This window comes from Sturnira hondurensis, unplaced genomic scaffold, assembly GCF_014824575.4.
Source record: "Sturnira hondurensis isolate 20B ecotype Veracruz unplaced genomic scaffold, ASM1482457v3 Scaffold0017436, whole genome shotgun sequence".
NCBI lineage: Eukaryota > Metazoa > Chordata > Mammalia > Chiroptera > Phyllostomidae > Sturnira > Sturnira hondurensis.
Window position 1 is genome coordinate 19,436,490 of NW_028090067.1, and position 24,429 is coordinate 19,460,918.

General features: G+C 43.5%; 1 protein-coding gene across 1 annotated transcript in view; it reads left to right on the forward strand.

Annotated features, from left to right (window-relative positions):
* The window catches only part of MEI1 (meiotic double-stranded break formation protein 1), a 63,886-nt gene that overhangs the window by 18,974 nt on the left and 20,483 nt on the right, over positions 1 to 24,429 (forward strand). The window contains exons 12-20 of the mRNA XM_037068003.1: positions 90 to 204; positions 1,227 to 1,318; positions 2,091 to 2,232; positions 3,750 to 3,861; positions 5,717 to 5,777; positions 6,782 to 6,879; positions 9,621 to 9,789; positions 11,911 to 12,058; positions 16,686 to 16,961. Of these exons, the coding sequence (XP_036923898.1) occupies positions 90 to 204; positions 1,227 to 1,318; positions 2,091 to 2,232; positions 3,750 to 3,861; positions 5,717 to 5,777; positions 6,782 to 6,879; positions 9,621 to 9,789; positions 11,911 to 12,058; positions 16,686 to 16,961 (1,213 nt within the window). The remainder of the gene's footprint in view (positions 1 to 89; positions 205 to 1,226; positions 1,319 to 2,090; positions 2,233 to 3,749; positions 3,862 to 5,716; positions 5,778 to 6,781; positions 6,880 to 9,620; positions 9,790 to 11,910; positions 12,059 to 16,685; positions 16,962 to 24,429) is intronic.

Sequence of the window (24,429 nt, forward strand, 5' to 3'; positions counted from 1 at the left end):
CCCCTTTGGCCCCCATTGCCTGAGAACCTGAGGATATCTTGGAGCACCCTTGTGTTGCCCTAAGCCTGCCTTTGTCTCTCTGGGTGCAGGAAGGACCATCAGAGTGCTCCACCGGTGCAGTACAGGGAACTGCGGGCCTTACTTGAAGTCATGCTGAACCGGTGTGCTGATTTCTCCCGTACCCCGCTGGGCAGGCGGTCCATGGTTAGTGCACTGCAGTCTGGATATCATGCTGTAATGTGTTTTTAGAAGATAATTATCTTACCTTTGTATGTACTTCATAACTTTTTCTCATGCCCATATACCTATGATATGTTATCCCCCCCCCAACTACAGAGCTGTAAGGCTTAATAATTGCTATTTTTACATTTATAGATTAGGAAACTGAAGCCATAGGGTTAAATAACTTTCTAAAGTTCAAAACTAGCAAATACCTGGTTTTGGATGGTAAATCCCAGGGTGTTTATACCCAAACCTACTACATACTTTATCTTTATATTATTCAAGTAGGTATGATAAACATGCTCACAAAATTATTTGAGACTGGATTTATTAGAATCTGACCAATCTGCAATATGTTGAATTGTTGGCTTTTAAAAAGATTTTATTTATTTATTTCTAGAGAGAGGGTATGGGAGGGAGAAAGAAAGGGAGAGAAACATAAATTGGTTGCCTCCAGCCTGGCGCAGAACCTGGGCCTGTGCCCTGACTGGGAATTGAGCCAGTGAGGTTCGCAGGTCGGTGCTCAGTCCACTGAGCCGCACTACCAAGGGTGACTTGTGGACTTCTAAATGTCCATGGACTTAAAATATCATAAAAGGTACTGTTAACATGAATAATGATTGTGCCTTTCAGGATTAACTTTGGAAATTAACTTCTTCACACCTGATGGGGTGGAGATTTTTGTGTGTTTTGAAGCAGCTAATGTGGGCATTATAGCCAGTTTGGCCAATGCCACCAGCCTGTGGCAGCTTTCGGCGTATGACAGAAGAGCCAGTCCTGTGGTTCACAGGGAAACAGATGGTTAAGGTTCCCTTTTCTATCATTTTTTTAAAGGACCTGGTAGATAGCTGGATGTGTGGGGCTATAACCAGGATCCCCTGGAAAATGTTAGGTGTGGGAAAGCCGGGTCCCAGTGTGAGAGGAAGAGATCCGAGGTCCTGAGCGCACAGCCTGGGACACCGAGTGGCACTTGACCAACAGGTTCCCTTCTCTCCTCACCTCAGGGTCATGCCTCCACTAGAGACTTGGAGAAGGCCATTCTTCGAAGGGGAGAGTTTCTCCTGAGCACTCTGGAGGGCTTTAGAAATGCCTGCAGGTGAGGTGCCCTCTGTGGCCCGAAGAGTAGTACGGAGGGCGGGGCTTAGAAAGGAATGAGACAGAGGATAAAGCTCTAGACGCAACACTTGATTTCTGATGCTTTGCTGCATAGTGAGAGGACTGTGGCTGGGGGACGTGTGTGAGTGCGGAGGGGTGTGCGGAGGGCTGAGGACGTACAGCTAGAGTAGGAGGATTCCAGAGATTCCCTCTGGTGATGTTTGTTTTACTGTGTTATGAGGTTGTGTCTCATTCAGCTTTGTTCCTCTTCCCAAATAACCTAGCCCAGTAGGTGTTCACTGGTTACTTGTTGGATTAATTCAGTTCACATTTCTAGTGTTTTTTATATCTACTGTGTGCTAGGCTTGGTGTTAGATAATGAAAGTAGAACGATGAGTCAGGTTAGCTCCACAAGGAGCTCGCAGTCTCTTGGGGAAGAGACTATTTTGTATATATATGTGAAATTCATTGTTGAAAGCAACATATATAAAGGCAAAGAGTTGTGGAACAGCAAACAGGGTGATGGTATGTCCAAGGAAGTACCTGTAGTAGGGTGGAAAAGTCACATAATATCAGGGAGGGGTAGGGAACATGCAGCCAGAGGTATAGCTAAGGACCAGGCCCTCCTTTACTGAAGCCTCTTGGATTTTCTTCCAGTCTGCTGGTAGAGATACTTTCCCTGGATCCTGAGCTCAGGCATCACTCTAGGAGAACGATTCTAACCTTCATGTTCCACAGCACGTAGTGGATGTACTCACACGCTGATTTCTCAGGTTGGCTGTGGAATTCCAGAGCGACCCTTCGGCCCAGGAGAATCCATTCACAGCTCCCAGTGCCGAGAAGGAAGACACCTTGGAGGCCTTCTCAGAATTTCTTCTCAGTGCCTGTGACTCCTTTTGTATCCCCATGGTGATGGTGGGTTCCCCTGAGCCATGGACAGATGAAGCCTGGGGAGAAGAATGAGAGGGAGCCAGGCCTAGAGGTGCAAGGCGGTGACCACTCAGCTGGGCTGTTCTTGTGGCCACTTTTCCTTTGGGTTTAAAACAAAGGGTAGTGTTTCATTGTAACACTGACAGGTGCCACTGGGGAAAAGTAGGTAGTGTTTATAGTCATTACCTAACTTGATCACCCTAATGACCCTGTGAGATGGATGCTATAACTTTCCCAATTTAAAGATGATATTGTCATTTCCTATGATTATAAGGCAAGTACATGATGGTACTGAGATTTGAACCCATGTATCCTTGTGCATAGTAAAGAGCAGCAGTGAATGTCTGTGACCCAGAATAATTAAGAAATACATATATGTGTTCTGTAAAATGAGAGATGGCTACTCTGGAAGAGCTTCAGTTTGAGCTGACTTAAGATAGAGATGTTAAGAAGATCTGGTCCAGAGCTGTTGACTGTCCAGCTGACACTGAGCAAGTCCTGTCCTGCTTGAGGTTTGGACATCCTGTGAGCCTTTGAAGACACTCTATTAGTCGGGATGGACACCTGGGAACAGCAGGTGGCAGCAGGGAGGCAGCAGAACCATCAGGTTCTGACAGCAGAGAACCTCTTTTCCTTGAAGAGGATGTGAGCCAGTGTACCAGGGTCTGCAGGCTGGTGACTGTCAGGAGCCATGGGGTGTGGCCCTGACTGGCACAGGGCCTCCAGGCAGCAACACTTGGGCAACTCATGTAGATGTCCTCATCTGCTCTGCCTTCCTCCTAGATTTTTCAAGTGTTAGAGCAAGATCTAGAACTAAATCATAGAATAGTTATTTTTGCTTTCTACTTCTCTGTATTGTACACATTGTTTATTTTCTAAGTTAAACCAAAGGAACAATATCTTTAAGAACCATGTCTCTGAGGTCCCAGATCTTCTTTACAGATAGGAAATTGGGACACTGAGAAGAATGATGGGGTGGGGTGCCGGGGGAGGTAGGGTGGAGAATAACCCAAGGGCACATAGCGACTTTGTGCAGAGCTTGAGCTAGAACCCAAGTTTCTCTTCTCTAAATCCAGAGCTCTGTCTACTACATCAGGCTGTCTCGTGACCCTGTACACAGCTCACATGAAAAATAAATGTGAAGGCAGTTTGTACACTCTATTATTGTTACTATGGCTATAGTAGTAGGAACACGGGTGTCACTCTGCATTATCATTTAGAATGTACTTCTCACATATCAGATCGCATCTGTTTCTGGGAGGTAGACTACTTATTACTCCTGTTTTACTCTTTTTGATACAGGGGCCCGGAGAGGTAAAGTATCTTACACGCACTATTAAGTGATAGATCGTAAACTTTGGATGTAGGCTTGTGACTTTAGGTTTCCTTCAAATGAAAAGATTTAGTCTACAGTTTTAGATTTCATTTCAGTTTTGCTAATGATTTTTCTTTCCAGAGGCTCATTCCTGATGGACTGTGCTCTCCCCACTGGTTCTTTGCAGAGGCACTTGGAGCAGGCCACTCACCCACCCCTAATGGAAGTTTTCCTCTCAATTCTGCACAGCCTCTTTTTCATTGTTCCCCACATGAAAGAGAAGTTCTCCAAGAAACTTGGTAGGTAGCAGGCAGGTGTGGCAGTTGGGAGGGAGGCAAGCACCTTAGGCAGCTGCTCAGACACTGAAAGAGCATGGCCTGTGGAGAGGAAATTGATGTCTTTGTTCAGAATTAAAATCCACTCTGCCCAGTGTTGAGTGGAAGGGAATATCATCCAGAAAGCAAAGTCTTTCAAAGCATTTCTCAAATGTATTAATAATTCTCCAAAAGTATCCAGGAGGTTTTAGTTCAAAGCCTGCAACACACCTCTTTCCACATTACCCTTATACTCCATGTTCCCTCAGACCTCACAAGATGTTTCGCATCTTTTACATCTAAGCACTGAATGCCAGAAGGACCCCAGTCATTGTGACAACTGAAAAACATCCCCACGTACTTTCAGATGCCTTCCAGGGGAGTGGTGGCAGTGTGAAGGCTGCTTTCTATCTAAACACTGACCTGTCTTCCTAAAATTGAACCCAAGCAGCTCTTGACTCCTTTATTCTTTTCCAAGCTGTCTTGCATCTATTTATTTTTGTCATTCATTAGTTATTTTTCTTCTCTACAGTGTAAACCTCCCTTTCCCACTTCTCCAGTTTTCACCCTATAAATACTTGAATCTGCAGAATAAGCCCAGGAATCAGAGGCAGAGTCTCCTTTATCTTCCTTAGAAAGTGGTAGTGATGGTGAGAATGGGCAGCAGGAATAGCCAAAAATGGAAAGGGAAGGAGAAAGGTAGGAATAATTAATAACTAACACTTATTAAATTCTTACTATGTGTGAGACACTGTTTTAAGTACTTTACATGCACTAATTATTTTAGTTCTCAGAGAAACCCAGGAAGCATGTACTGTGATTATCCTCATTCTACTGATGAGCACGCTGAAGCTCAGAGAAGTCGCATAACTTGCCCAAGGTCACACCAGAAGTGGTATGGCCAGGATTCAAACTTGGAAGATGGCTCTAGAGCTTATTTTATTTTCTTCTTTTTAAAAAAAAAATATTTTATTTATTTATTTTTAGGGAGAGGGAAGGGAGGGAGAAAAGGAAACATCAGTGTGAGAGAGAAAAATACATCAAGCAGTTGCCTCTCATCTGGGACCCAAACTTGCAACCCAGACATGTGCCCTGGCTTGGAATTGAACCAGCAACATTTCTTTCTGCAAGATGATGTCCAGCCAACTGAACTATACCCGTCAGGGCTAGGGCATATGTTCTTAATCTGTGTTATGCTTGCCTCTTATCATTATCATTCCCAGATATGTAAATCTCTGGGTGGTAGCAGTGGAGAGCAAGGTAAAGAAAGACTGTGTGTGGGGAGATCTATGCAGCATGAAGCCAGACAGAACAGGATCAGGGGACCAACTTGCAGGAGAGGAGAGGGAAGCAGGCACTGCCAGCCAAGTGTTGGGCAGAGACCTGGAGTAGGGGGTGGAGACACGCTGGGTCCCTAAGAGACTGGGCCAGAAGGAGCCCTCCCAGCAGTCAACCTGGGCTACCCCTCCCAGGGGGAGTCATGGGTTAAACTGCTATCCCAGAAAGTGGCTGTGAAACTTGGAGAGATTAAGTCCTTGCTATATGCCTTAGCCCCAGGACAGAATATGGATTATTCCCAACACTGGAGGTAGCGCAGTGGGAGCTCTCGATGTTCTCCTTGTTTAAAATTCTGCTTTTTGAACCAGTGAGATATGAAACTGTTTGTCAGAGAAGTTACACAGGAGCTCCAGAGTTGCAATACTAGATGGTGATGGAGCAAAATTTGAACCCTGGTCTGCATGACTTCAAAACTAGTCCTCTTTGGTACCACCCAGATTTGGAAATCTCTGTAATACATTTGGTTTAAACCATTCTCTGCTTTCCTCCCACTTTTCCCAAGCTGCCTCGTCCTTCATACGACTAACTCTGGAACTGAAGGCTAGGTTCTGCAGTGGCCTGAGGTATGTATGGTCGCAGGCAAACTTAATGGCCAAGGAGCCAGCATCCTCCTCGACTAGACAATTGGAAATTTCTGACTGGTTTAGTCATAGGACTGTGGTGGGGGTGGGAGTTATTGACACAGTGTCAGAGTTACTCAGCCATTGGTGACATGAGCTGTACTTGCTTCTACCACTTTTATTTGATCTGGTTCTGGTCAAGGCTCTCCTTCCATGTGATAATTGGATGGGTACCTATCACATCAAGACTGGAAGGGTTTTTAGAGGTCATTTATGTAACCCCTCATTTTACAAATGGGAAAACCAAGGCCCTTTGAGGGTAAGGGGTACAGCATCCCCAAGAAAGAGTCATGCTCTGTTTGCTGCCAGCCCAGCAATTCTAGAGAAGACTCTGTAGAAAGGTTGTCGCCTCCGTCTGTCTTTGTAGGTTTCTAGAGCAGCTTTCTGTACCTTCGCATTTATTATTTGCTAACTGCCTCTGCATGTGCTTGGCATTTGTTACTGTCTACCGCCTACAAGGTGACTGCAGTGCAGTATCTAGCTCCCCTTTCATGTGTCTGAATAGAACACATAGTATTCAGGAGACAATAAGGGGATCATCTGGATGCCAAGTCACACTTTTGCATGTTTGTGTTTCTCCTTGAGAACCTGTCTTGGATTCAACAGCTTCTTCTCTTTCTAGTACTGCCCAGCTCTTTCCTGACCAAGGAGCACTTTTTTGTTTGTATGTTTTATGAAATTGGAACTTAGTAACCTTCCTTGATTTATTTTTCAACAAATTTTTAGTCAATACCTGTATGGGCTAAGTGCCTAAGTTACAGCACAGGGCAGCAGGTTCCATATTTACTTGTGTCACAGCCACCTCTAGACCTCTCCCAGGGCCACGGTTAGAAGCTCACTGGGCTCTGGCACAGAACAGCGGTGCTCAAGAACACGGTGGGGATAATGCTGTCCCAGCTCGGGTAGCAGTGTCTTCTCTCTTGTTCTCTCTGGATTCTCCCTCTTAGTCACTCAGCCCTGAACCAAGTGTGTTCCAGTTTCCTCTACTACTTGTGTATCAACCTCCTCTCAGCTCTAGAGAAGACAGAACCACCAACTCAAGAAGGTAAAATGCTTCTGTTTGACTACTCATGAGGTCTATGTGGTCTTCGAGAGTTTGGATACCTTATTGTTTGGTTGGGTAGTGAGTCAGTCTAATAAGATCCCTTAGCCTGAAGCTGCCCAGGGGAGCCATGGAATCATGGAATGATGGAACTGTTGCTTAATTCTAGGGAGCTGAGATAATAGAATCAGAAAATGATGGAATCTAAGGCTCCAGGCTCCTGGACCCTTAGACTCTAAGGGTTGAGAAGGACCCGAAAGCTCATCAAGCACAGTTTATCCCTCGACTATCGCTCTGCCACATCCCCCAGACCAGACCTCTTGTCTTCTTCTTGCTACCTTCAGAGACCTCTGCTCAAAATATCTTGAACCTCTGAGCCTCTTTCATTTCTTTCTCTTCTCACTCAAGAAATATTTCTTGAGCCTGCGAACCAGACGATCGCGGTTCGATTCCCAGTCAGGGCACATGCTTGGGTTGCAGGCCAGTTTCCAGCAGGGGCCAGTTCCCTGCAGGGGATGCACGAGAAGCAACCATACATTGATGTTTCCTTCCTCTCTCCTTCCCTTCCCCTCTAAAAGATAAATAAATAAAATGTTAAAAAAAAAAAGAAATATTTCTTGAGCATCTACTATGTATCAGACTCTATTCCAGGCTCTGGGGATAGAGCTAGGGATACAAAGTCCTCATGGAGTAGGAGAGGCAGACAATAAACTTACAGATACAGGGTCAGGGATGGATAGGTGCTACAAAAAAAACTGGGCAAAGGGATGGAAGGGTGATGGAGGAAGGAGGTACATGTTAGCTAGAGTGATCAGGGCAGACTTCTGTGAGGAGGTGACATTTTAGCACAGCTCTGAGTGAGGCAGGGGAAGACCATGCAGAATGGAGGGCTGGCAGCTCCCCTTCCTTCAGCTGAATATTCATTGAGCTTCTGCTATGTGCTGGGAAGGCCTATATGCTGCTGGGGGTATGACATGTTCTTTACCCTAAGGAGTTCCTCTATCCTAGACCTCTCTCTTGGTATAAAACAATTTAACCATTTTATTCATTCAACAAATATTATATCTTTCTTTAGGATAAGACTTGGTGCTGCTCATGTTTCCTCTTTTTACACTTATAAAGACTGTGTTCTCCCTCACTTCCCAGACTCTCTTTTGCTTTTGTCTCTCTCAGGCACCATGCTGAGAGAGACAGAAACCCAGGTGAACGTTTTCATTCCTTCCAACATGGCTTGACTCTTAGTTCCCTCACTATACGGCCACTCCTCTCTGCATGGTCTGTAGCTGTCTGCCTGTTCAGGTGTGGTCTGGCCTGCAGAGAGAATAGCACAATGACTTTGGCCATGGTGGTCGTCTAAGGCCACATTGGAGCCACATCACAACAGCTTCTTGTGCTCACTAATGGTGCCAGCAGCTCCCTTACTTGTTAGAATATGAGAAACTCCACACAGCTGTCCCCTTCGGCCCAGAGACATTGTCACATCTCAGAGTACCAGGAAAAGCAGCAGACCTTATTACAGGCAGACTGCTTCTTTAAAATATCAGAAGAGAGGGCAGGTGGATGTATGAGGCTCAAGAATACTAGTTTCGTTATCATCATAATGCTTATCATGTGCTTTGGTAGAAAAAGCACTAAACTGAGAAGTCGGAAACCTGACCTGGCTCTGCTACCACATTGCTGTGGGCAGTCTCCGTTTCCATCTTCCATTTGGCCCTACGTCCACCACCGCGCTTGCAGGATGAACCCTTTGGTTTGACCTCCAACATGGCCCCTGTTTTTAGTCTCTCATCCTCCAACCAGTTTCTACCCATGCTGGAAGGATCTATCTGAAAACCAGGTCTTAACATCTTAACTCCCCTGGCCTTCAGCTGTGGTCCCAAAGCGTTGGTCTGTGGGACACCGTCAGACAGTGATGGAGTGTTTTCTGTCTGTGATGAAATTTGGAAAATTAGGGTCATATAGGAAATTTTTCGTAATGTTGACTTTATTCAGATTTTAAGCTCTGAGTTCCTTGTCTTTCATATTCTTTTGGTATTAAAATACCCTTTCTTTTATGAAACAAAAGGCCCATAAGAAATTTAGGAATCTGCTCTCAGGATAAAATCCTAATTCTTTACTCAGAAGTCAAGGTTTCACAGTCTAGCCACGAATCATGTCATATAGTTCCACAATTCCTGACACTACATCTATTCACTGACCGTCCAGTCACACAGAACACCTCGCTGCCCCATTAAACATGACGTGTCTTCTTATGCCACTGGGCCTCTGAACACCTTAGTTCCTGTCCCTCGGTTCTCTTGCCTTCCTTCTCTGCCTGTTTTCTGCTCACCCTCCGCAGTTCCCTCTTTGAGCTTGTTCTTACTCCAGGAGGCGTGAGGCACTCCCTCTGCCATGGCACTGACCGCCTGTCCTGCAGGGTTTTTTTGTCTCATTATCTGTTTTCCCCACCAGCTGCCAGCTCCTGGGTGTGAAGCCTGTCTCACAGCCTGGTCTAGAGTAGCCATTCAGTGAACATTTGTCAAATGGATGAATGAATGAACAAACGAATGAACATATGCATGTCGATTTTAGTCTCTCCTGGTGGGCTGAAAGCTGCATAAAGGAAGAGGGGATTCTGATTTCCTTTTATCTTGCATGTACCCTCGCTACCTTGTGTAGTACTCTTCAGGTAGTAGGTACTCATATGTTCATACCTGCTCTCCTGTGTTCTCTGTGTGGCCTTCTCCTGTTCATTTCCTCCCCAGAACTCTCTGCAGTGTCTGAGGTCCTGCAGCACGGGCTGCCCCAAATAAGCAGCAGGAGCCCTGAAAGCCTTGCCTTCCTGTCTGATTGCCAGTATGTGGAGGGCTCTGCTCGCCAGAGACAGTACTGCACCCTGCTCCTCTTCTACCTGGCCTACCTCCACGAGGACAGGTCGGTGCTCCACAGCTGGTGGCTGGTGGTGGGTGCCGGGACCCAATTCAACTTAAGAAATATTTACAGAGGCATCTTCTTCAAGCCTGGTGCTGGGCACTGGGGACACAGACAAGTGAGAGATGGGTTTTATTACTGAGGGGTTTATTTATATCATGGAGGGAAGGTCAAGACACGTGGGCAGTCGCAGTGCTGAGAAACAGGCCTAGAATCATGATGAGAATTCCTTGTAATCCTTGAGGGTGTTGGTGCACAGAAAAAAAATTTCAGAGATTTACTTTGGTTTTAAGAATTATATACAATTTATTAAAATTTCAAAATCAAAGGACTATTCTTTGTTAAGGTTTTAAAAAACTACATATTGAGGTAAAATCACATAACATAAAATTAAGCATTTTAAAGTGAACAATTCAGTGGTATTTAGTATTTCACAATGTTGTGCAACTACCACCTCTATCTAGTTCCAAAACATTTTCTTCACTCTAAAGTAAACCCTAGTATTTAGAATTTTTTTTGAGGAAATACCATGCTCTTTTCCACAGTGGCTGTACCATTTTATATTCCCACGAACAGCGCACAAGGGTTCAATAATTTCTTCACATTGTTGCCAACACTCGTTATTTTCGGTTTTCTGATATTAGCTGTCCTGATAGATGTGAAGTTCTTACTCTCATAGTTTGGGTTTACATTTCCCTAGTGATTAGTGATGTTGAGCATCTTTTCATGTGCTTAGTGGCCATTTGTATATCTTTTTTTGGAGAAATGTCTACTCAAGTCCTTTATCAATTTTTGAATCAGATTGATATTTTTTATTCTTGAGGTTTAGGAGTTTTCTACATATTCTGGATATTAATTCCTTATTAGGTATACGATTTGCAAATACTTTCTCCCTTTCTGTGGGTTGCCTTTTAATTCTGTTGAAAGTGTCTTTTGATGCACAAAAATTCTAAACTTTCGTGAAGTTCAGTTTGTCTGTTTTTCCTTTTGTTGCCTGTGTCTTTGTGTCATATCCAAGAAATTGTTGCTAAATCCAATGTCATGAAAGTTTTGCCTTATGTTATCTTCCAAAAGTTTTATAGTTTAGGTCTTACATTTATGTATGGATCCCTTTGGGGCTAATTTTTTAAAAAGATTTCATTTATTTTTATTTTCAGAAAGGGAAAGGGAGGGAGAAAGAGAGGGAGAGAAGCATCAATGTGTGATTGCCTCTTGCTCACTCCCTACTGGGCACCTGGCCTGAAACCCAGGCATGTGCCCTGACTGGGAATTGTACAGGTGACCCTTTGGTTCACAAGCCTGCATTCAATCCATTGAGTCACGCCAGCCAGGCTGGGGATAATTTTTTTATATTGTGTTAGGTAAGTGTCCAACTTCATTCTTTTGCATGTGATATCCAGTTTTCCTGGCACCATTTGCTGAAAAGGTTGTCTTTTCTCCATTGTATGGTCTTGGCACCCTTGTTGAAAATTATTTGATCATGTATGTGAGGGTGCAATACTTATTAACTAAACTTTATTCAGATTTTTCCTGTGTTTCCTCTATTGTTCCTTTTCTGTTCCAGGAAGAATCTAGAATATCACATTGCATTTAGTATTACTTATTTTTAAATTTTCTTTTTTGGTATGTAATCTGATAGGTGAGACATATATCATGGTAGAAAAATGTAAAGGTATAAAAAGACGTTAGTGAAAAGTCAAGCTCCTTCTTATCCCCATCTCCCTTGCATATACAAGCAGAGATGTCCCCCTCCCCCAGAAATTAGCCCATTGCACTCACAAATGTATAATGGTAAGCACAAGAAGAGAGGAGTGGCCTGGCAGCCAGAGCAGGGCCTTCTTAACCCCACAAGTGGCATTCTTCTTTGTAACTGGCCCCGCTGGCTATGTTTCACCTTCTAGGTGTGAGAGAGGAGTCTCTGGCCCCTCACAGAGCCTTGCACAAAGCCTGGAACCATATGTTGTGCATGTGATAATGTTTTGGAAGTGTATACGGCATGTTGTTTGTGTAAGGTGTCACTAGGCTGTGGACATGCTGGAGCAAAATGACAGTGGCTAAGGGAGGATGTGGCAAGGCGGGACAGCTATCTATGCCTTTCTCATTCAGACTCTCTTCGGTCGACAGGTTTGTCTCAGAGGCAGACTTATTTGTGGCTATGCAAAGCTTCCTCCTGTCTCTGCAGCACCAGGGTGAGCACCCTCCACTCGTGGTCTTCAGAGCGTCCATCTATCTGCTTGCAGTGTGCCAGGACAAAGACAGTGCGCTGGATGAGGTATGGGCCCAACGCCCGGTACTCTTCCACCTCTCTGTACATTGTGGTTCCTTGGGAGGCCACGGGGTTGGACGTATAGAGAAAGGGGATGGGGGAGAGAGAGAGGTGGGGGGGGTAGGGTGCTGACACATACAGAGCCTATGTAATTTAACTAATTCTCTCAACAGCCCTGGGAGGCAGAGATGATTATTTCCTTTCTACAGACAAGTAAATCATGACAGGTTAAAGTCATTTTCTGTAGGTCACACAGTTAGTCGGTGCGGGGAGCCAAGACTCTGACTCAACCAACTCCCATGGCTCTTTTCTCAGTACTGACTCGAGTGTGTGCAGAAGGAGAGAAGTGTGAGGTATTTCCTCTGGTGACAGTTTATCAAACAGAGTGAGTTGCTGGGACCCAGGTTGTTGCTAATCAGGCTGACCTCAAGTTACTTTTGGTGGTGGTTGTGTGTGTATAAGTTTTCTCTCTCCAGATTCTTTATAAGCTCTCAGGGATAAAGGACCATGTCCGATTCACCAATGAATCTCTCCTGTTTTTCGTCGAAGATTGCTTCTACTTCTTAGATGTGGACCCTTCAGCCTCAGCCTGAGGATACTCTTCCTTCACTGACCACTAATTTTGTCTCTTTTGATTACTGTTGGGGCAAATGTGATTTAAGCAAGCCTGGTTTCTTTTTTAATCCTTACCTGAGAATATATTTATTAATTTTAGAGGGAGATAACAGGAGAGAGAGAGAAACATTGATGTGAGAGAAACACTGATCAGTTGCCTCCTATACATGCCCTGACCAGAAATTGTATCCACAACCTAGGGATGTGCCCCGACTGGGGATCAAACCCATAACCTTTTTGGTGTACAGGATGATGCTCCAACCTACTGAGCCACTCTGCCAGGGCTGATTAAACCCGGTTTAGTTTGAATGGAAGCAGGAAGGTGTAGTGGAAGTGCAATGGGTTTTCAAGCGAGATAGACCTAGATATACTGTCCCATTGTCTCTCTTTTTGTGGTATTAACAGCCATTGGTGATCATTGACTTTATTCACTGATTCACTGGGGACTAAAAAATAATAATATCCTAATTCTGTCACTCTCTCTTTGTTTATTAACTGGAATATTTGTATAACAATAAACTTCCCCTGTCCTGGCTGGTGTAGCCCAGTGGATTGAGTGCGAGCTGCGAACCAAAGGGTCGCTGGTTCAATTACCAGTCCGGGCACATGCCTGGGTTGCAGGCCAGGTCCCCAGTGGGGACCACGTGAGAGGCAACCACANCTAAAAAATAATAATATCCTAATTCTGTCACTCTCTCTTTGTTTATTAACTGGAATATTTGTATAACAATAAACTTCCCCTGTCCTGGCTGGTGTAGCCCAGTGGATTGAGTGTGAGCTGCGAACCAAAGGGTCGCTGGTTCAATTACCAGTCCGGGCACATGCCTGGGTTGCAGGCCAGGTCCCCAGTGGGGACCACGTGAGAGGCAACCACACATCTATGTTTCTCTCCCTCTTTTTCTCCCTCCCTTTCCCTCTCTAAAAATAAATAAATAAAATCTTTTAAAAAAAGACTTCCCTCATCAACTGCTGGGTTACTATGAATGGTCAATTGTAGCGTTAGAATAGGTGGAATGTTTGATTTTTTCCCCTTTAATTACCAGTTTCAAAAAAATGAATTGGTTACCTAGCGATTGCCAAAGGTGACCAAGGAAAATTTTTTTAGTATTGTTATGAATGCATGGATTTAAAAAATATTTGATGTATTTTAATCCACTAGTAGTTATTATTATTTCTTTGAGGCTCAAATTGTTCTATTTTTGGCCAGTGGGAGCCTACTCTTGACAATACCTAAAATCTTTTGACACAAACTTAGTAGTCTTTAACAGAGTTTGGGCTTTCTAGTACAACAAGATTCTCCTGGGTTGTGTGTGAGGATCCCCAATAGTTATAGCGTGGATATCTCTGGGGGTGGACATCTCAGAATGTCAATCCCTAGTTATTCCTGGAAAGTCTTTCTTTTAATAACTTCTCTCCAGTTTGATCAGCATTCCTAAGCCTCGAACACTATTCAAATAAATGAAGATGTGATTTCTAATTTGTTTCTCAACATTTTAGCAACTCAGCCAATGTGGATTGACCACCTGACATGTGCCAGCTGCCATGTGGGGCCCTGTCGGGGTTGACGTGGATCAAACATGCTCTCTACCCTCAGGAAACAAGTGATGGAGAGTAGTGATGGTTTCCCGGAGAGACAAAGATATTTTCTGTAAGGCAGGCAGCAACAGCAGTGGGTGCTCGTCTGAAGCCTGAAGGGCTGGCCAAGAGCCACGAAAGCACTTGGGAGATTGTTGTATCGGGAGAGGCCTCCTGGAGGAGACTGGGGTGAAGGGAGAATTTTTAGGCTGAGAGAAGAACAAGATCTAAAATATAGAATTAGGAAGTTGTCCACTCTGAACACTCAAGGAAGTTTAGTGTGCCTTTACTAAGACATGGGAGGTAGTAGAAAGAAGCCAGAAAGGTAGACCTATCTTTAATAGGTCTACCTATCTTTAATAGGTCTACCTATCTTTAATAGACCTTTTAATAGCATGCTTAAAAATGAAATTAAGAAAACAATTCCATTTACAATAGCAGCAATAAATAATATACCTAGGAAAAAATTTAACAAAGTGCAAGGACTTACACTCTGAAAATAATAAAACATCATTGAAATAAGTTAAAGAAGACCTAAATAAATAGAAAGGCATTCTGTGTTCATGAATCAGAAGACTTAATAGCCAGTTATAAGACAAGTAAGTTCTGGAAATGTAATACACAACACAGTGAGTATAGCTTAACAATATTGTTTTGTACATTTGAAAGTTGCTAAGAGAGGAGATCTTAAAAGTTTTCTTCTTACCACAGGAAAAAATTTTATAACTATGTGAGGTGGTAGATATTAACTAAACTTATTGTGTTAATCATTTTACAGTGTATACATTTATCAAATCCTTACATTGTATATCATAAATTTATACAATGTTATATATCAATTATATTTCAACAAAAGTGGAAAAGAAGACTTAATAGTGTTCAGATGGCAGTATTGCCCAGATTGATCTATAGATTCAATGCATTCACAATAAAAATCCCAGTTGCCTTTTATTGTTTTTTAAAAATGGATAAGCTGATCCTAAAATTCATATAAAAGTGCAAGATACCCAAAATGGCCAAAACCGTCTTGGGAAAGAAGATCAAAGTTAGAGGACTAGCACATTTTGATTTCAGAATTTACTGCAAAGCTACAGTAATCAAGATAGTGTGGTTTTGGCCTTGGCTGGTGTAGCTCAGTGGATTGAGCGCAGGCCTGCAAACCACACGATTGTGGTTCGATTCCCAGTCAGGGCACATGCCTGGGTTGCAGGCCAGTTCCCAGCAGGGGACTCACGAGAGGCAACCATACATCGATATTTCTCTCCTTCTCTCCTTCCCTTCCCCTCTAAAAATATAAATAAATAAAATCTTAAAAAAAAAAAAGATAGTGTGGTTTTGGGCCTGGTGGGTGTGGCTCAGTAGTTGATGCTGGCCTGTGAATCAAAGGGTTGCCGGTTCAATTCCTAGTCCAGGGCACATGCTTGGGTTTTAGGCCAGGTCCCTGGTAGGGGGCACATGAGAGGCAACCATACTTTGATGTTTTTCTCCCTCTCTAAAAAATAAATAAACAAAATCTTTAAAAAAAGATAGTGTGATTTTGACATAAGGATAGACATCTAGATCAATGGAATAGAATTGAGAGTACTAAAATAAACCCATATATTTATGGTCAGTTGATTTTTTATAAGGATACCCAGACAATTCAGTAGGGAAAGAATAGTCTTTTAAAGGAAATGGTGCTGGAACAACTGGATATCCATCTGTAAAAGCATGAAGTTGGACTGCTACCTTATACTGTACACAAAAATTAACTCAAAAATGAATCAAAGACCTAAATGAAAGAGCCAAAATAAGCTATAAAACTCTTGGAGTAACATATTAAGGAATTTGAACTTTTTTATATGTGCAATGGGAAGAGAGAGGATTTTGAGGGTTAATAAACGATTCAGCACACCTTTTGCTGTGTCTGTGACAGGCTCTATGCCAGATATTCACTGATTAATCTGCCACAGTCCCTGCCCTCAGGTAGCTCAAGTCTAGTGTGAGAGGTAGACACATAGGCTGCCAATTACAAAACATTGTGGTAAGTGTATCTGGGGAGCTGGGTTTCTCAGCCTTGGTACCATTAACCTTTTGCGCGGCATAATTCTTTCCTGTGGGAGGCTCTCCTCTGTTCTATAAAGTATTTAGTGGTATTCCCGTTCTCTCCCACTAGATGTCAGTAGCACTCCCCCAATCAAAACCATGAAAAATGTCTAATTATTTCTGCATGTCCCTTAGGGAGCAAAATCGCCCCCAGTTGAGAGCCACTGTCATAAGGTAGACACAGTGGGGTTTTCTTCTCCCAGGAGAGCGTTGGGATGAGCCAGTGAAGATGTCCTTGGAGTACTGAGATGCCAGTACATTTTCCCTGTCATGTCTTAGCTGTATGTTTGTTGGGGCTTCTCACATCTTCTGCAAAATGTATTTACTTCCTTTCTTTTCTTTTTTTTTTTGCCTCCAGGCTGTGGTCAATGCCATCAGAAAATTTCTAGAGGGCATTCCAGACCTGCACCTCATCTACACCCACCACCCTCTCCTGCTCAGATTCTTCCTGTTGTATCCAGAGCTGATGAGTAGGTTTGGGCATCGTGTCCTGGAACTTTGGTTCTCCTGGGAAGAGAGCTGCTATGAGGAGTGGGATGATATCCCCTCTGCTGGACAGCCCGCCCTCCCTGCCAGCCTGGCAGCCCTGTTCCACATACTCAGAAGCAGCCCCAGCATCCTGCTTATTTTGCTGGTAGGCGACCACTTGCTCATTTCTGCATTCAGAGATAGTGGGCCCTCTCTCTCTGGAAGCTGGTTTACTGAGGTCAGGAGGCACCAGCAGCCGCTTCTGCCTACATCTGGTCTTAATGCTGTTCCCATGTGAGTAGGAAGTCCTTTTGACTGGCAGGTGCCTGGTTTCTATTAATTTGTACCCTATCCTAAGTCTGATGGAAGTCTACTCACTGAGAGATAATGTGTCCCTCTGCTCCCCAGGGGATGTGACTATGAAGGGCTGATCTCAGTCACCATTCCCTCTCACCTCCCTGTCTTCTCTAAAGCAGATTCTGCTAAGAATGGTTTAATATCGAAGGAGACCCCTGGGACATGTAGATGGGGATGTCTGATTGCAGAGGGATGATGCCTCTTTTCTGCCATGACTAACATGATAATGGTGCATGTGCAGACACTCCCCTGGGCCTGCCCAGAATTGTCAGAAATGCCAGTGCCTTTTATAAAGTAAGACATCCCTGTAATTCTATCAGCTATACCAGAGAAGTTGGCTGCCTGTTGTTTGCAGTTTCTAACACACTGACTTTAACTCTGCCTTTTTTTCTTTCTTTTTTAAAATTTATTTTAGAGAGAGTGGGGGACAGGGGGATAGAGAAAGAAACATCAATTTGTTGTTCCACTTATATATGCATCCGTCAATTACCTCTTTTATGTGCCCTGACTGGTGATTGAACCCATAACCTTGATGTTGTCAGGATGACGATCTAACCAACTTAGCTACTTGGCCAGGGCCAACTCTGCCTTTTTTTCTCTCATTCAAGGGCGCATTGAAAACAAATTCATGAGAGCGATATTATAATAGAGGTAACTGTTGTAATTCACATATTTTTAAAAGTATTTGAATATTTGATCATTTGTATTTAGTGAGCAGTTACTAGTAATAGCTCCTAAACTGACCGCAGCACATCAGCATGGAAGACACTCGGTTTAGAGCCACTGCCTTCAGTGCCAGTTCACCTGCTCGGTGCCTCCTTAGTCCAGGGAGAATGACACAGGCCAACAGAGACAATGAGATTCCTTTGATGTTCTTCTCTTCAACAAATACAATTCCCTGACTTTACTGGAGGAATGTGGTGCAAATAACACTTGTATGTTATATATCTCACATCCTTAGGTACCTATATCTGTTCACATTCACACACGCACGCACTCCCCACTAAGACTTAAATCTTTACATCCCATCCCTGAGATTTGTCATCTTGTAAAGTTACACAAATGTTGGCTTGATAGGGACCATATTAAAAATGAAGCATTACTGCATAGGGGAGGAAGGCAAGATAGGACACCAGGGAGAGTAGTGATGGACAGAGCTAAGATACTGGATTTTCATTGTCAAATGAAGTGTTCCTCACACATAGTAGGTACTTTATTTGCTGACTCATTGAATTAGGGGTCCAGACAGATCCAAGTCTCTCTCAGAAAAAGGTAGGGGTGGATTCAGATCCTCTGAGAGACATACTAATGACGATATCTTATTTTTTTTCTTTTTAAAAGGATGAAGAAATAGGTTGAGAGAGATTTGCCCAAGGACACAAGAGTTGAGCTTAAAACTCAGATTTTTACTTTCTGTTTAATGTTCTCTTCAGTAAATTGAGTTAACTCTCAGAACAAGAGAGAAAACAATGTTGATCCATTGTTCCGACTAATGGGAGCCGTTTCAGCACTGGGGATTGTTAACCCAAAAATAAAAGGCCAAAGTCAAAGGCAACAAGGATTTATTGAGATCTAATCAGGAAACAAGTAGTGTTCCAGTTAGGAGGTGAAGGCAAGGGGTATTTCTGAGAGTAGGAAAGGGGAAAATTACTTGAATAGAAGGAAGGCGTTTTTATGGTGGTTAGTAAGCTAAGGAGAGAATGCCTGTAGGTGCAGATAAACTGACAGAGTCGGTGCAGTCCTGGTCTGACTGCCTACTTTCCTGTTTGCAGACTTGATTGGAGTACAGTGCGGCTTTAGGCCCTGTCCGAAGGTTGTTTTGGCCTGTGTTAACGTGCCAAACCTCTGAGGAGTAAGATGCGCAAGGCAGCTCCTCTGGGAGGGCAGCTCCGTCTCCATTTTAAGTGGCTTCGATTACATTATTTTCCCACAGGCTGGTGAGGGAATCGGGCACAAAAACCGCACTAACAACTGTACTAACAGTGTAGCCGTAAAGGTCAGGCATAGTGTTTGGGTGGCAGGGAGGGCAGAAAGGTGTCTTAGATGCTGATCCCCAAAGGGTTTGATGAGTGAAAGGGTTGCTAGACCAGCACAGCAACATGAAAGTGCCTATTGTAATTCAGGGACAAGGAGTAGTTTGGGGTGGTTCTTGAACTTTTCAGGTATGACACAGAAGGTGAGGCTGGAGAAAGACAGGGATGAGTAGGGGTTTTTTTCTATTTTTATTTTTTAAGCTTTTTTTTCTTTTAAATTATATTGAATTGATTATGCTATTACAGTTGTCTTAATTTTTCCCCCTTTGTCCCTGCCCTCACCCAGCACTCCCCCACTCCCTCAGGCTATCCTTACCCATTTGTTCTGGTCTATGTCCATGGGTCATGCATGTAAGTTCTTTGGCTACTCCATTTCCTATACTAAACTTTATGTCCCCATGGCTATTCTGTGACTACCAGTTTGTACTTCTTAATCTGCTCACCTCTTTCACCCATTCCCCTACAACCCCCTTCCACCTACCTGGCAACTGTCAAAATTCTCTCCATATCCATGATTCGGTCTCTGTTCCTCTTGTTTGCTTAGTTTGTTTTTTAGATTCAGTTGTTAATGGATATGAGTTTATTGTCATTTTAAGCTCATAATTTTGATCTTTTTTGTAAATAAGTTTTCTTTAACATCTCATATAATAATGGTTTGGTGATGATGAACTACTTTAATTTTTTCTTGTCTGGGAAGCTCTTTATCTGCCCTTCAGTTCTAAACGATAGCTTTGCTGAGTAGAGCAATCTTGGCTATAGGTCTCTGCTTTCATGACTTTGAATATTTCTTGCTAATCCCTTCTAGCCTGAAAAGTCTCTTTTGAGAAATCAGCTGACAGTCTTATGGTTGCCCTCCTGTAGGACTACTTTTCTCTTGCTGCTTTTAAGATTCTCTCTTTAGCCTGCGAACTAGAGGTTCGCGGTTCGATTCCCAGTCAGGGCACATTCCTGGGTTGCAGGCCGGTTCCCTGCAGGCCAACTCCCAGCAGGGGACGCATGAAAGGCAACCATACATTGATGTTTCATGTTTCTCTCCCTCTCTCCTTCCCCTCTAAAGATAAATAAATTAATTTAAAAAAAAAGATTCTCTCTTTATCTTTAACCTTTGGTATTTTAATTATGATGTGTCTTGAGGTAGGCCTCTTTCCATCCATCTTGTTTGGGACTCTCTGTGTTTCCTGGACCTGCATATCTATTTGCCTCACCAAGTTAGGGAAGTTTTCTTTCACTATTTTTTCAAACAGATTTCTAATTTCTTGCTCTTTCTTTTCTCCTTCTGGCACCCCTGTGATAAAAATGTTGGACCTCTTGAAGTTGTCCCAGAGGCTGCTTATACTTTCCTCATTATTTTTGGATTCTTTTTTCTTCTTGTTGTTTTGATTGGTTGTTTTTTGTTTCCTTATGTTTCATATCATTGTTTTTATCCTTAGCTTCATCCACTCTACTGTTAATTCCCTGTAAATTGTTCTTTATTTCCATTAGTATCCTTTATTTCTGTCTGGGTCTTTTTTATGCTGTTGAGGTACTCACTAAGTTCCTTGAACATCCTTATAAACAGTGTTTTGAGTTGTGCATCTGATAAATTGCTCATCTCCATTTTGTTTCGTTATTTTTCTAGAGTTTTAATCTGTTCTTTCATTCAGGCCATGTTTCTTTGTTTACTCTTTTTGGCAGCCTCCCTGTGTTTGTTTCTAGGTATTAGGTAGAGCTGTTATGCTAGTGTGGCCTAATATAGTAGTGGTCCTGTAGGGTCCAGTGGCATAGCCTCCCTTATCACCCCAGCTGGGTACCTGGAGTTCATCCTCTGTGTGTGCCAAGTACACCCTCCTCTTGTGGTTGAGCCTTGATTACTATTGGCAGATCAGTGGGAGGAATTTACCCAGGCCAGTCGGTTGTGAGGACTGGCTGTGAACACTAACCATTAATTTCCGCCCTCCATGGAGGATCAGCTGTGCAGGGGCAGGATGGCAGTGTTCCAACGTGGTCTGTAGCTGTCCACTGGGTACACAGGCTCTGGGGTTTCCCTGGTGGTGAGGCCAGGATCAACCACCACTTGTGTTCCATCTGAGGCCTCCCAGTGCAAGCTGCAAAGCAATCTGCAGAAAGCTGCTACTTGTGCTGGGCTCGGAGGTTCCCAGGAAAAACCAAACTGTGATCCAAGGCTGGCTGTTGCTAGTGCTGGGCCTAGGGGCTCACTGAGGCTGATTGTTCCTTGTTTGAGAGGATTTAGGAAGATGTCTAGCCTGAGCTGAGACCAGCTATTTGTGTGGAAAAGCCACTGTTAACAGTTTGGGTGAGATGTAAATTTGGTGGGGTGGAGCATCAGGGATTCTCCAGGATGGAGCAAACCGGGTGAGCCAGGTTGATGTAGTCCCACCTCTGGCTCTGTAGCTCTGTGGGGAGAGGGCTCAGAAAAGGAACAGTGACCTCTGCCCACCTTTCTCTTTTGGATAAAGCTGTGCCCCAGCTCTCACCCTGATGCCAAACACTTCTATTACTCCCCATATGCCACTGGTGCCTTTCAAGCTGCTACCCCAGTGCTGGAGCACAGAGGGAGTGAGTCTGAGTTAAGTCCATGTACTGGCCCTTTAAGAGGCACTTCTTGGAAATTTTAGTTCCTTTCAATGACTTAAACCTTGAGGATCAGATTTTTCGAGGCCTTGAATTCAGTCACTCACTTTTCATTTATCATACGTCTGTTTGTTATTTACTGGGTGATAGGCATTAGATAATTCAGTTATGGTTGATCAGTTCTTGCTCTTGAGGAAATCACAGGTGCTTGTTTCACCTCTGTCACCTTATAGAGACTTATAAAGTATCAATGAAGGGAGGGAATGGTGAGGCTAGAAAAAAATCTCAGGTTATGACACTAGGCTGTGGGCGTGGCTGGAGAGTCTAAGGTCCTCTAGGCTTCTGGTTGCTCTGGATGTCTTCCACCTGGACCCAGACTCTCACTCGTCCCTGTCCTCTCAGCCTTTTCCACTCATACCTCTTCCTTTACCGCCAAACTCCTAGAACTAGTTTTCTAATCTCGAAATTATCATCTCTCATTCCTCCACCCATTGGCTTCTACTTTCATCACTACTTGAAAGCTCTCTCACCTGGATCACCAATGATGTCCTTGTGGCTAATTACAGTGGACTTTTTGGTTCTTGTTTTACATATCCTCTTAGTATTTGATGGTTGTCCACTTCCTTTTTATTGCTTCATTCTTGGTTTCATTAATTCCAACTCTCATTTTTTTCTCCTAAATCTCTTGGTGCTCCTTGTTAGTCTCTTTTATAGTTTTCTCTCTTGCTAGCACTTGAAAGTTTATGTTTCTCAAGGTTTTGTCCTAGGCTCTCTTTTTCACTTCGTGTATCCTTTCTGGGTTGTCTCGTTTATTTCCAGAACTTCGTTTGCCTCCTGTCGTGTGCTGATGATTCATATTCGCCTGTCCCTGACCTTTCTTCTGGGTTCCAGACTCACACAGCTAACTACCTATTTGACATTTCTGTTTAAAATGGAGTTCATTACCTTTCTCTCCCAAGTTCTCCTTCCCAGTCTGGATCTACCCAAGATGGAGATCCCTCCCTAATTGAAGGCTATTGTAGGCTACTAGCTTCGAAGGACATAGCACAGGAAAGATACGAGCCAAAAAGAAAATGAATCTGAGGAAACCAAATTATATTTATTTATTTAAAAAAACTTTATTATGAGGCCTGGCTGGTGTGGCTTAGTGGATGGAGAGCTGGCCTGTGAATCAAAGGGTCATCAGTTCAATTCCCAGTCTGGAGCACATGCCTGGGTTCTGGGCCAGGTCCCCAGTGGGAGGCGTGTGAGAGGCAACCACACATTGATGCTTCTCTCCTCTCTTTCTCCTTCTCTTCTCCTCTCTGAAAATAAGTAAGTAAATAAATAGATAAATAAAATAAAATAAATAAAAATAAGTAAATAAAATCTTTAAAATTTTTTTCCATAATATGAAAAGTAACACAAATGTCAGGATGGCTGGTGACATGGGCTGTGAAAGAATTCTGAAAAAGAGGAAAAGGCTGTTTTATTCACTTTCCAAGAGAGGACAGGAGCTGGTGTGAAGAGATACACCAGCAGCAAAAAGTTGGGGCTGTGAGTTTTTACTGGGTGATAAAGGAGGAAGGGGATGGAGCTAGGTAGTCATGGCAATTAGTTGTAAATTAGGAGGTTTCTGGCTGATTGATTGCGCAGGCTTCAGTTTGTTCTGCTGTTATCTTTGGCTTCCAGGTCCAGGTGCTCCTGTCCAGCAGGTCTTATTTGTAGAAGTTTTAAAACACCTGCGTGGGGGGTGCTTTTAGTTAATCTCTCCAGTCCTGAGAATAGAGAATTATGCCTGACAGACTCAAGGAAGTGATAGCTATCTCTAGTAAAGAGGACCTGAAAGGAGCTTTTTTCGTCCTTTCAACAAGCATAGAAAATCACACCAGACACTCGCACAGCTTAATTATTAAATGGGAATACGCTAGTAACTGCCATGTGTGTCAGGAGATAGAACATTGTTGTGCTCCCCTCAATAATGACCCATATCTGTCCCCCTAGGAAAACTACTAGCCTGACTTTTATAGTAGTATCTTTCTTACATTTACTTGAAGTTTTGTCAGTTAAGTATAAACACTATAGTTTGGTCTTCCTTTTTTTCTTTGTGGATATGTGTTTTGAGTCTCTTTTAATTCATAGACTTCCCCTCCATTTCTTTTTTTGCCCTCCTTGAAATTTATTTGGACAAGCAAGCAGATGGTTGTTCTGTTGAGTTTCAGATACAACTGGATGCAACAGGCAGGGTTTGCTGTTGCATCCAAATTTGTCAGGAAACCAAATTCCTAGAGAACCTGTTCCAGGCAAGCTGAAGCAGGTATCCCAACCTTTGTTTTGGTCACCAAGTTCTTGTCCTTGAATGTACATCATCCTCATCACCCCTCCTTCTTGGGGGAGGTAGGACAGAGAGGAGCCTTGAGCTTTGGCAGGTAGAGCTCAACAAGAAGGAGCTGCACTTAGGGCTGGATGCTGCATGGAGTTCCAGGAAGATGAAGGCTTCTCTGAGCTGCAGTTTTCTCACATGTAAAATGGAGACAATGGGAGGATAAATGAAAGAATACGTAGGGCCCTGGCCAGAGTGGCTCAGTTGGTTGGGCATCATGCTGCAAACTGAGAGGTCACTAGTCAGTTTCCAGTCTGAGCAACTGCCTGGGTTGCAGGTTTGGTCCCACCTGGGTTTGGCCCCCAGTCGGG